Source organism: Heteronotia binoei, chromosome 8, assembly GCF_032191835.1.
Source record: "Heteronotia binoei isolate CCM8104 ecotype False Entrance Well chromosome 8, APGP_CSIRO_Hbin_v1, whole genome shotgun sequence".
In the NCBI taxonomy this organism is placed as follows: domain Eukaryota; kingdom Metazoa; phylum Chordata; class Lepidosauria; order Squamata; family Gekkonidae; genus Heteronotia; species Heteronotia binoei.
In genome coordinates, this window is record NC_083230.1 from 9,506,290 (window position 1) to 9,519,487 (window position 13,198).

The 13,198-nt window shown below is 45.0% G+C and overlaps 1 protein-coding gene across 1 annotated transcript in view; it reads right to left on the reverse strand.

Annotated features, from left to right (window-relative positions):
- The window catches only part of LAMB1 (laminin subunit beta 1), a 158,928-nt gene extending 146,176 nt beyond the window's left edge, over positions 1–12,752 (reverse strand). The window contains exon 1 of the mRNA XM_060246076.1: positions 12,330–12,752. Within this exon, the coding sequence (XP_060102059.1) occupies positions 12,330–12,752 (423 nt within the window). The remainder of the gene's footprint in view (positions 1–12,329) is intronic.
- Between the last annotated feature and the right edge of the window lie 446 nt (positions 12,753–13,198).

Sequence of the window (13,198 nt, forward strand, 5' to 3'; positions counted from 1 at the left end):
AATTTTTTTTTAAATAGTTTTGCATTTTAACCGTTGGATATTCAGAACATCTGTAGTAATTTCACCATTATACATCATGCGATTGCAATGCAGTGTGCGATTGCAATAAAAAAAAAGGCCAACGCCGTGCTGGGAATGATTAGGAAGGGAAGTGAAAACAAATCAGCCAGTATCATCATGCCCCTGTATAAATCGAGGGTGCGGTCTCATTTGGAATACTGTGTGCAGTTCTGGTCGCCGCACCTCAAAAAGGGTATTATAGCATTGGGAAAAGTGCAGAAAAGGGCAACTAGAATGATTAGGGGTTTGGAACACTTTCCCTATAAAAAAGGTTAAAACGCTTGGGGCTCTTTAGCTTGGAGAAACAACTTGGGTGAAATGATAGAGATTTACAAGATTATGCATGGAATGGAGAAGGTAGAGAAAGAAGTACTTTTCGCCCTTTCTCACAATACAAGAACTCGTGGGCATTCCATAAAATTGCTGAGCAGTCGGGTTAGAACGGATAAAAGGAAGTACTTCTTCACCCAAAGGGTGATTAACATGTGGAATTCACTGCCACAGGAGGTGGTGGCGGCTACAAGCATAGCCAGCAGCTTCAAGAGGGGGGTAGATAAAAATATGGAGCAGATGTCCATCAGTGGCTATTAGCCACAGAGTGTGTGTGTATAAAATTTCGGCCACTGTGTGACACAGAGTGTTGGACTGGGTGGGCCATTGGCCTGATCCAACATGGCTTCTCTTATGTTCTTAAAATATTTTTGCAAGCAGTTGTCCCACCCTAACTTCAAGAAGCTCAGGGCTGCTTACAAATCTGTCTGCCTATCTTACCCCCAGAGGGTTGTTATATGGATAAAATGGAGTAGGGGGAAACCATGTGTCCCTCTGAACGCATTGAAAGAAGGATAAGATTGAAATGTATTACATATTTAATAATTAAGAGATAAAAACAGTAACAGCCACTGCTATGTGGAATGGCTCTTCTCTGAAACTTTGAGATGGGTAGCCATGTAGCCAGACTTGCTTAATGTAAGAGCCACATAGAATAAATGTCAAATGTTTGAGAGCCACAAGACATGAACAAAATATTACACACACATTTTTATTAAAAATCTTAATACATTATTTGCACAGAAAGATGAAATACACTTTATGCACTTTACAACACAACTATGCTAGAAGGAGACTTTTTTAAAAAGCTGGGAATAACAGTCCCCATAAAACCAGCATAGGGAAAGGTTAGGGGATTATTTTTTGGCACTAGTGGGAGGAGGAAACACACATGTACCATATAACCACCATTTGTATCATTATGCAGCTCTCTTTGCCTTGACACCAAGGTTAGTAAATACAGCTCCTACTTGAGCTATGAAACGAAGGGTGCCCTGTGCCTCCCTCTTTAATTCTGTCCCTCCTTCCAGTGTCTCCCTAATCTCTTGCACTTTCTTTCCCTGCTCTAGGTCTCCAGGCAACCTGTGTGGTGGAGGAGAAGAGCTTGCAAGCCTGCCTATTTTCCCCTCCTTCCCCGCTTCACATATGATGTCACCTACATATGGGTCAGTGTTCAGAGGCTGACTGAGGCCCGGATGCTAAGCATGCTTACTTGAGAGCAAGCCTGCATTAAATTCCTCTTTAACTTTCGGGAGCCACACAATATGTGTGAAAAAGCTGCATGTGGCTCCAGAGCCGGTTTGTCCACTACTGGTCTATAGCATCAAAATAAAATAGAAGTCCAATGGCACCTTCTGTACATATGTGCCACCAAGTTGCAGCCAGTTTATGGCAACTCCAACTAGGGATTTTCAAGGCAAGTGAGAAGCAGAGGTGATTCGCTATTGCCTTCCTCTGCAAAGTCTTCTTTGGTAGTTTCCCTCCAAGTGATAACTCTACTTAGCTTCCAAGATCTGATGTGATTGCTCTGTTCTCTCCCCCAGTAGCACCTTAAAAGACTAACAAAATTTACTCCAGTTTATTTGTGCTATGAACATAGTTCTTCTAAGTGGTAAGGATCCATGCACATGGTAGAAATGGGGATGTTTTGAGGCTTTAATTTTGCCTGTTGTGTTTTATATTTTGGAACTCACATTTGTAATTGGACTGGGTCAAACAGATGATTATAATAAAGTGCTTTGCTTGGAATTTTTTTTAAAATTATGTTATTTATAGTTTGCCTTTCTCATGGGGACTCAAGGCAGATTTTTTTTTAAAAAACTGTAGGATGTTTTATTTATGTTATTTATTTAATTTGATTTATATTCTGCCCCTTCCCCAGCAATCGGGACTTAGGGTAGTTAACAACATAAATACAAAACAAATACAAAACATAAAAATATAAATATTCTATACAATAATTTAATACACTGGCACTCTGGCATGATAATCAGAAAAGCTGATGATAGGTCCACTAAGATTGCCTCAATGGAGGAATAATTCTATCTTACAGGACTTTCCCAAAACAGGCCCCGCAGGGCATGAGTCTCTTAATGACCATGTTGGGCATTATTGCTTGTGTACATGAATGTGTACAGGTTCTGTCTTCAGCTTGAAGAACACTTCATTCTGATTGAGTAGAACTGGGGGGTAGGGACTAAAGAACCAGTAGTCCCACTAGGATCTGGGATTTGAATCTCCATTCTGCCATGATGAAACCTGAGCCAGTCCCATGCACCCAGCCTAATCTACCTCACAGGGTAGTTGTGAAGATAAAATGGAGGACACGAGAACAATGTAAGCCACAAAGGTGGGGAAAGAAGGGAAGAGAAGGGAGGGGAGAGAAGAGGAGAGGGGAGAGGAGAGGAGAAGAGGGAGGGAGAAAGGAAGGAAGGAAGGAAGGACGGAAGGACATATCAAGTTTGGGGTTCTAATCTCAGCTATGATTCCAGGATGTCATTCATGTTGCAACTAAGAAACCAGAGTGCCATATAGAATAGAAGGAGAAATTGGTTTGCCAAGTCCAATTCAATAAATATGTGGGGAGTTTGGGGGAGGAGCCAAGAGACTTTGGGGGTTGAGCCAGGAGCAAGGTTGTAACAAGCATAACTGAACTCCAAAGGGAATTCTGGCCATCTCATTTAAAAGACTGCACACCTCTTAAATGCCTTCCCTCCATTGCAAATAATGGATAGGGGCACCTTCTTTTGGGGCTCATAGAATTGGACCCCCTGGTCCAATTTTGAAATTTGGAGGGTATTTTGGGGAGAGGCACTGAATGCTATGCTGCAAATATGGTGCCTCTACCTCAAAATATAGGCCCCCCAGAGCCCCAGATAGAATGGAACGGATCAATTCTCCACTATACCCTATGGGAATCGGTCTCCATAAGGAATAATGGAGTTAAAAAATAATGGAGCTGAAAGCTATGTTTTATATACCTGGAGACCTGCCACAGCTTCTACAACCTGGTTAGATGGTCTGGGGCGGCATCCAAATGGCCGTCCATCAGCAGATAGAGCTGGGTGTCATCGGCATATTGGTGACAACCCAGCCCAAAACTTCGGGCAATCTGGGCAAGGGGGTGCGTGTAGATGTTAAACATCATTGGTGAGAGAATAGCTCCCTGTGGCACACCACATTCAAGTGGGTGCCGCCGAGAGGTCTGCTCACCAATTGCCACCCTTTGTGCCTGACCACGGAGAAAGGAGGAAAGTCACTGTAAGGCCACCCCTTTAACTCCGATGTCGGCAAGGCGGTGAGGCATGAGGTCATAATCGACCGTGTCAAATGCTGCTGAGAGATCTAATAGCAATAGCAGCGCTGACCCGCCTCAATCCAGATGCCTTCTAAGGTCATCTGTGAGGGCTACCAAAGCAGTCTCCATCCCGTGACCAGAACGGAAGCCGGACTGGAAGGGATCGAGGGTAGAAGTATCCTCCAGGAAACCTTGAAACTGCTCTGCCACCGCTTTCTCAATCACCTTACCCAGGATCAGTAAGTTCAAGACTGAGCAGTAATTGGCCAGGACCATCGGGTCCAAAGATGGCTTCTTCAAAAGCGGACGGACCACTGTCTCTTTAAAATTAACCTTCCAAGGAAAGGTTAATAATATCAGTTAAAGAGTCTTGGATGCCCCCTCCACCTGCCTTAATAAGCCAGGATGGACCTGGGTCCAATGGGCAAGTGGTTGGCTTTACTGCAGCCAGGTTCATACAACAACCCTGAAAGATAGGCCAGCATTGTGATGTCCATATTACAGATGGGCTGAGAAGAGAAAGAGTGGACATTTGAATTTAGGACCTCTTGATAAAAGTTTATATACTTAATTGCCGTGCTAGCTTCCTCAGCGTGAAACACCATTCACACATCTTATATACTTAGTTGATTGGTTATTTATGAAAATAGATGCCATAGTAAACCCCTTCATATCAAAGGCACCTCTGCAGGTTGTGTTCCACAACTCTAGCGATATTGCCAAATGGCCAATATGTGTTTAAAGGTTGCAGTTAAAGCTTGCACTGATAAATAGATGCTTGCTATCCTAGCCTATGTATTTTAAGATCACGTTTGAGGCAATAGCTGAGCTATTATAGAGACTGGCCAAAATTGTTTGTTCCCTGCTCCTAAAGCCAAATTTTAGCAACCCTTCCGTAGGATACTAGAATGCAGCAAGTCCAGTAAAGTGAGCCCCTGGGATAAGTATCTGCCTGCTGGGTGCATTTCTCCCCCCCAAGAGCTGTTTATGGTGTGGGGGAAGGGTGATTAGCCATTGAGGAGCCACACACATTTGTAAGAGGTGAGTCACCAGAGAGCACTGAAGGCTTTAAAAACTGTTGGGCAGGATTTTCATTTAACCCTTAAGGAGACAGGCAAGAGACAGAAGTGTTCTGTACTAAAAACACTTCACTTCCTAAAATGTGCACAATTGATCCAGTCTTGAGATCATAAAAAAACGGCTTTGGCAAAGACAACACGTCAAGTATCCCAGTGTATCTTAAAAAGCTACATTTTAAAAAAACAATGTAAAATCCAGCCTCTGGAGCTTGTATTCCGGGTGGAGGTCTGGAGCTTGTATTCCGGGTGGTCTTCATAAAAGCCATTACATGGAATTATGAAGTCTACTCTTACGTGTCTGCAAACAGTGTTCTGCATGTTTATCTTCAGCCCAATAGAGATGCCTTCTCAAACAAGCCTTGAATCAGGCTGGGATGGTGACATAAATTTATATAGGTTAGACTAGAGCCCGGAAGGGAATGTTGCATAGTATAGCCCCGATTTCATCACATCTCAGTAGAGTCAGTACTCGAATGGTAGACCCTGGAAGACTCTGCAGAGGAAGACAATAGCAGCCACTTTTTCTGACCTGCCATGAAAGCTCCTTGCTGTGTTTGCCGTAAGTCATTCGCAGCTTGATGGCACTTTCACATGTAGACTAGAGCCTACATCATCAGTGTGGTGTAGTGGTTAAGAGCAGTGGAGAACTAGGAGAATCTTGAGAACTAGGCTGGATTCCCCATTCTTCTGCATGAAGCCAGCTGAATGACTGACCTTGAGTCAATCAGTTCTCTCAGAGCTCTCTCAACCCCACCTACCTCGCAGGGCGTCTGTTGTGGGGAGAGGAAGGGAAAATGATTGTTCTTTTTACCATAACCTCCGTAAAGGTTTATTTGGCAAGCTTTCTTTTCCCCCAGATTTGTCTATTCTGCCACCCTGTTATTATTTATTGAGTGATACTGAGGGGGTGGTTAGTGAGGCTGTGGCAAAATTTCTGGCTGACATCCTTAAATTTAATTCTGACCACGTTTGAGCGCATCTGCAAGCTCGGTTTCATTTTGATTTTATCTCCAATGTTTAAATTTTTATATTCTGTGTGTTTTTATTTGAATCTATTATGCCATTAAAGGTTTAGTATGAGGGAAGATGATTCTAAGCTGCTCTGAGACTCCTTCAGGTAGCGTAAAGCAAGGTACAAAAACCAACTCATTCTTCTGCTCCTGTCGCTCCTCCTCCTCCTTCTTCCAGTTAAAACCCAGCAAGAAAGATAACAACTGTGATGCTGCTGGAATTTCCGTTGTTCACTACAGATGCCTTGCTCCAGTTTATCTTTTGGAGAAGAATCCTTTTAGAGGCAAAATCTACCTTTACTGCTTGTTTCAGAGGCGTAGCCAGGCTCCTCCGTTGCGGAAAAATAAAAAGGAATCTAACAGCACCTTAAAAGCTAACACGATTTTATTTCACCATCACTTTTTAATTAAGTGAGTGTATTTGTCTGTCTTGGTCCCTGCTCTGTCCTCTGCTGTAAGCCTTTTGGGAAAGCTCTCGATACTGCACCTAATATACTGTTGCTGATAATGAATCTAGAATAAAACAGAATGAAGGGAATGTTTTATTGATACATGTTGACTGAGTCACATACACATATGTCCTAGATCACTTATTATTTCATCACTCAGTTATTTGTCACTCTATGACATGCATTCTGAACATGTGCAACGCTGCTAGAAACTAGGCTTGCCAATCCCCAGGTCCCAGTGAGAGTTCTTCTGGTTTCCTAGGCTCCTTCCCGCCCCCAGAGGAATATGTGCCTTTGGAGGCTTCAGTCTCCGATTGAAAGGCTTCCTCTTGGGATGGTGTTTCTGTGTTACTTTGAAGAAGTTGGCAGCAACTCGTGAGTAGAGAGGCCAATCCGTCACTTCAGTCGCCAGAAACGGGGTGGGGGCGGAGGGAAACATCTGCTGAGCACTTAATTATTCCCTATGTGGAGATCGATTCTCATAGGGTATAATGGGGAAGGTTTCAGGGGCTCTGGGGGGGCTGTTGTTTGAAGTAGAAACACCAAATTTTCAGTATTGTATCTAGTGCCTCTCCCCAAAGTACCCCCCAGGTTTCAAAACGATTAGACCAGGGGGTCCAATTCTATGAGCCCCAAAAGAAGGTGCCCTTATCCTTCATTATTTCTTATGGAAGGAAGACATTTAAAAAGGTGTGCTGTCCCTTTAAATGTGATGGCCAGAACTCCCTTGGAGTTCAATTATGCTTGTCACACCCTTGTTCCTGGCTCCGCCCCATGTCTCCTGGCTCCACCCCCAAAGTCCCCAGATATTTCTTGAATTGGACTTGGCAACCCTACTAGAAACACACTGTTAACTGATTGCACTGAAGAAGGTGTTTTCACACCCAACCATTTAACGTCTATGCATCTAAACTTGGGAAACAAAGCAGCTAAGCAAATAAATTGGGGGGGGGGGGGGGGCAGAATTGTCTTGAATGTAGCCTGGCTGAAACCTTGTCATGAATGGATAAACCTGTACCATGCTGGTCCAGCTTCAGGCGTCATGTTTTATGATGTCCCCCCACAGTTTCAGTCTTTTGCTCCACTTTTCTGAATGTGAAAACAAATACTCCCTCAATGGTCTAGCCCAGAAAGCATATCGCTCTATGGGGAAATGATACAACGAAGGACCAAAATGATGCGAACAAATGTGAATATACGGATGCAACCTTGTTACACAGGCCTCAGTCGCTTTGAAAGCTGGATTCTTACATATCCTAAATGGCTTCATCTTCAAGCATAAATAGCAAGAGGTCTAAAATACATTTTTAATGTAGGTAGATCCAGGTGAGCAGCTGTGTTGGACTGAAGCAATAAAACAAAGTTGGAGTCCAGTGGCACCTTTAAGATCAATGTTTTATTCAGAATGTCAGCTTCCATGTGCAGGCACACGTAGTCAGAAAACGTACACTGTACCAATTTCCCCTCTAAGCTGCAGTTTTGCGAGCAAAATTCTACTTTGTGAGCTACTGGCAGGGGGTGGAATTCTAGCAGGAGCTCCTTTGCATATTAGGCCACACACCCCTGATGTAGCCAATCCTCCTGGAGCTTACAAGGCTCTTTTTTGTAAGCTCTTGGAGGATTGGCTACATGAGGGGTGTGTGGCCTAATATGCAAAGGAGCTCCTCCTAGAATTCCACCCCTGGCTACTGGTATTAAAGTTGTGAACTACTGCATAAATTAGTTTGCTCCGGGGACATTTTTCCTGAGCTAAGACAAAAATGTGTGAGCTGGAGGCTAAAAATCTGTGCGCTAGCTCACGCTAACTCAGCTTAGAGGGAACATTGCACAGTACCCCATTTCATTTTCTGACAAAGTGTGCATGCACAATTAAGTTTACATTCTGAATTAAACTTTGTTGGTCTTAAAGGCGCTACTGAACTCCAACTTTGTTTCATTTTTAATGTTTGTCAAAAAGACTCTGGCACCAAGATGGCAACCGGGTGCTGACAGAACTTTGTTATAGAAGACAGCCAGTGGTATTTTGGCATTGACCAGACTTAGGGGGATGTAACCCCAACCCCAATTTCCAACTATTTCAGTACTATAGAATGAAACACAGTGCAGATCATGCATAGTTCTATTTAAAATTATTAAAAAAAATAGGGTGCATTTTTCTGTTCCTTTCCCTGGACTTTCAAGAAAGCATATAGCAGGAGTGAATTTATTATGAAAGGGGCTTTTTGCCTTCTCATCAATTTATCTGAGAACTGAAGCGCACATGAGGGGGAGATGACTGTGGGTGTGGGCGACTTGCCTCTTCTCAGTTTCTCCTCCTCCTCTTGGGCCTAATTATTAAACTCTCCAGGTTCTACAAAGAGGCATATGGGTTTAATCATTAGGCAATGAGGTTAGAGTATTAGTGAGAGTGGAAAGTGGTACTGTGGTAAATAAATGTTGGTAAGTAAGGCCATTATGCAAGATAAAAATATTTCTCTCCTGCTGGGACTTTCTGGAAATTAGCAGGGAAAGGAAAGATTTATAATGGGGGCAGGGAGTATGCTGTGGATCCTGAGAGTGATTGTGTGTGAAAACGCCAAGAAAACTAACACCAGGTGTTCAAAAACCACGATCTAGGAGGCCTTGAAAGCATTAGGTCACCTGAAAGGTCATGAGAATCTTTTGTAAAACAATGTATTCTCTTTATATATTGCCTTTTTATCTATTTAGCATAGGGTTTATCCAAACAATCAGTTCAAAGTGTGCCTTTACTGTATGTGCAGGCTAATCCAGGAAGCCCTAATTCAAAATATCCAGCTGATTTCTATGGGTAAAGGAGGAAACTGGATTCAGAGCAGGAAACCTTGACCTGGAGAAGGACTGGCCAAGGAAGTGAAACTGATGAATCTTGAGGCAATGTGGCTAGGGTTGCCAAGTCCAATTCAAGAAATATCTGGGGACGTTGGGGGCGGAGCCAGGAACAAGGGTGTGACAAGCATAATTGAACTCTGGCCATCACATTTAAAGGGACAGCACACCTTTTCAAAGGCCTTTCTTCCATAGAAAATAATGAAGGATAGGGGCACCATCTTTTGGGGCTCATAGAATTGGACCCCCTGGTCCAATCGTTTTGAAACTTGGGGGGTATTTTGAGGAGAGGCACTAGATGCTATACTAAAAATTTGGTGCCTCTACCTCAAAACATAGCCCCCCAGAGCCCCCAATACCCGTGGATCCCCATTATTCCCTATGGGAATCGTTCTCCATAGGGAATAATAGAGTGCCCAGTAGACATTTCCCTCCCTGCCCCCACGCTTTCTAAAGCGGGGGGAGGGCCTCCAAACCAGGGAATCCCCTGCCCCCTCCCTCTCTCACACAAATACTTACTGGGTCTTGTTCCTGCAGAACTTTACTTGATCTGAAAACGAAAGCAAAACAAAGGGAGGGGCCGTTCTCCGAAGCCCTTCCTGTTTCCTGCTTCCTGCTCAGCCTTAAAGGCACATCTTTTAAAAAGGGACCTGCAGGAGCTCTAAAACTACATGGTGATTATGGGGGGAGGGGCTTCCCCCGCCGGCCAGCTGGCTGGGGGCGGGGAGAAGCCTGTAAAAACAGAGAATCCCCCGCTGGGACCTGGGGATTGGGAAGCTTACTATGGGGCCCGTTCGCCAGTTGAGTCTGGACAGCCACTTACCATGCTGTACCCCAATAAAGAGCTTGTTATCCCTACCACCTCGATTCTTTGATGATTAGAACCCACAATATTATAGAAACATATTCCAGAAATTTTCTAAATGGTTTGATTTTTTCAATATACTGCTGCTGAAGTATGACTCTTCTTAGAACTACACCCAGGGTGGCCAAATTGCTTAACGTAAGAGCCACACAGAATAAATGTCAGAAGTTTGGGAGCCATAAGACATGAACATCAGGTGTTTGATGGAAGGAAGGAAGGAAGGAAGGAAGGAAGGAAGGAAGGAAGGAAGGAAGGAAGGAAGGAAGGAAGGAAGGAAGGAAGGAAGGAAGGAAGGAAGGAAGGAAGGAAGGAAAACAGATGGGGGAAGGGAGAGGTGGAAAGAAAACAACTTTAACTTGAAATGCATTCTCCAGGCTGCCAGCTAGCTTGGCTTGGAGAAGTGATTTGAAGAGAGAAATGCCTTCTCCAAGCCAGATGATGTGACAGTGGGGGCTTTGAGAGCCACACAATATGTGAAAGAGCCACATGTGAAAGATGTTTTTCTTAAAGATGCCACTGGACTCCAACTTTGTCCAGCGGCACCTTTAAGACCAACAAAGGTTAATGCTTGGTATAAGTTTACATGTGCATGCACACTTCTTCAGGTACACTGAAACAAGACTTCTTCAATCATCACATATAGACAGAGAGAGGGTGTGGGGACTAGTTGACAGGAAGAGTTAATTAGTGCTAAGATGCATAAGTAACTGAGAGATAAGTATAGCTAAGATTGGGTTAGAGCAGTTCGTAAAACCTGTGAATGAACTTGAGATGGTATATTTCAGGGGTGGCCAAACTGTGGCTCAGGAGCCACATGTGGCTCTTTCACACACATTGTGCGCCTCTTGAAGCCCTCACTGCCCCATTGGCTGGCTTGGAGAAGGCATCTGTCTCTTTAAATAACTTATCTAAGCACCCCAGCTGCTTGGAGAATGCATTTAAAGTTCTAGTTGTTTTCTTTCCACTTCTCCCTCCTCCTATTTGCATTCCTTCCTTCCTTCCTTCCTTCCTTCCTTCCTTCCTTCCTTCCTTCCTTCCTTCCTTCCTTCCTTCCTTCCTTCTTGCCTTCCTTCCTCCCTTCTTGCCTTCCTTCCTTCCTTCGTGCCTTCCTTCCTTCGTGCCTTCCTTCCTTCCTGCCTGCTTTCCTGCCTTCCTGCCTGCCTTCCTTTCTTCTTTCCTTCCTTCGTGCCTTCCTTCCTTCTTTCCTTCCTTCCTTCCTGCCTGCTTTCCTTCCTTCCTTCCTTCCTTCCTTCCTTCCTGCCTGCCTGCCTTGCAGTTCAAAAACATCTAATGTTCCTGTCTTGTGGCACTCAAACATCTGACGTTTATTCTATGTGGCTCTTATGTTAAGCAAGTTTGGCCACTCCTGCTATAGATGATGTTACATCTCTGAGTGCAAATCTGGCTTTGTTAATCTGTTTCTTGACTTCATCAGCTGGGTATTTCAGAACTTTTTGGAACAAAAATATCCACCTGAACTCGAGAAATAGATTAACAAAGCCAGAACGGTACCCAAAGAAAACCTATTGCAAAACAGGCCCCAAAGAGACAATAACAGAATACCAAGCAATTTCTTCAAATGCATTAGCAGGAAACCAGCCAGGGAGGCAGTGGGGCCCTTGGATGACCAAGGGGTCAAAGGATTACTGAAGGACGATAGGGAAATGGCTGAGAAGCTTAATGCATTTTTGCCTCCATCTTCACTGTGGAAGATGAGAAGTGTTTGCCCACACCAGAACTGCTGATTTTGGGAGGGGTGTTGAAAGACTTGAGTCAGATTGAGGTGATGAGAGAGGAGGTCCTACAACTGATAGACAATACATCCAAAAGTTCTGAAAGAACTCAATGGTGAACTTGTGGATCTCCTGACAAAAATATGTAACCTTTCATTGAAATCTGCCTCCATTCCTGAGGACTGGAAGGTAGCTAATGTCGCCCCCATTTTAAAAAGGGTTCCAGAGGGGATCCGGGAAATTACAGGCCAGTCACTCTGACTTCAATACTGGGGAAGTTGGTGGAAACCATTATTAAAAACTATAATATAGTGAATTCAATGCAAGGAGGAGATGCAGTTCCAGTGATCATAGCTCTCTTTATTAGTTACAGCATGGTAATGGCTGAACTAGAAGACTGCAGAACTGGACCAATGGGACCAACGATATACAGTTCAAGGTTCCCGCACTAGGGCACCATTGGATCATTCAAACCAGAAAGGGGGCCCGTGATTAGAGCAGGGCAGTAGGGATTTGGATTCTACTACCCATTGTTCCTGAGTCCCCAAGCTCAGTCCTACAAGCTCCAATGAGCCAGGCAGGAACACTAGTAATGCATAACGTTAGTCCACATACACAACATCCCTCCCCCACCCCCACTTCACAAGCCTTAGCATACATAGTCCCGGAGGTAGGCAGGCTTGCAGTGCTCCCGTGTGGACTGCCTGAACCCTGGAATGGGCGGAGGAGCAGTCATCGCTTCAGGTGCAGCGAGTGGAGGGGCCGGTGATGTTGGAGTTTTGGCTGGTGTTTTGGAGTCCTTGGTAGCCACTGGCTGGGCCCTGGGAGTGGGAGCTGGGGCCTCAGATTCAGCTGGCTCAGTCAATAGAGGTGGTGAAACAACCGGCTGGTCATCGTGGCTGTAGCCCTTGACCTCATCTTCTGGGGCCGCACAGGACCTCAGCTGGTTGATGTGCTGCCTAAGGGTGGACCCGCCTTCCGTGGTCACCTCATAGGAGACCGACCCTAAAACCCTGGTGACCCTGGCCAGGATCCAGGCTGGGCTGCTCCCAAAGTTCCTTGCATAAACCAAGTCCCCCATATCAAACCCACGGGGTGCCCAGAGCACCTCTGGCAGCTCTTGTAGGTCCAGGGCTCAGTCTAGGTGCAACCGGTCCAAAAAGGTGGACAACCGCTGGCCCATTTAGAGTTCCCCCCGGCTATGGATGGCAAAGATGCAGGGGATGGCATGCTGGGCCAAGAGAAACTTGGCAAGATGGGCCTCCCAGTCCCATTGGATGACGTAGTGGAGTGATTTCTTAGTCGTCCGCGCCATCCTTTGTGCCTGGCTGTTCACGGCCGGGTGGAAGGGGGCTGACCTGATGCGTCTTATCAGCTTCCGGGCACAAAAGTCTCGGAACTCACCCGATATGGAAGCTGTCCCATTGTCTGAGACAAAGGGTGTCCAGCAGACTGTGTGTAGCAAAAACCCGGCAGAGGGCTCTGATGGCAGCTCGGAAGGAAGTTGATGCCACAGGGACTACTTCC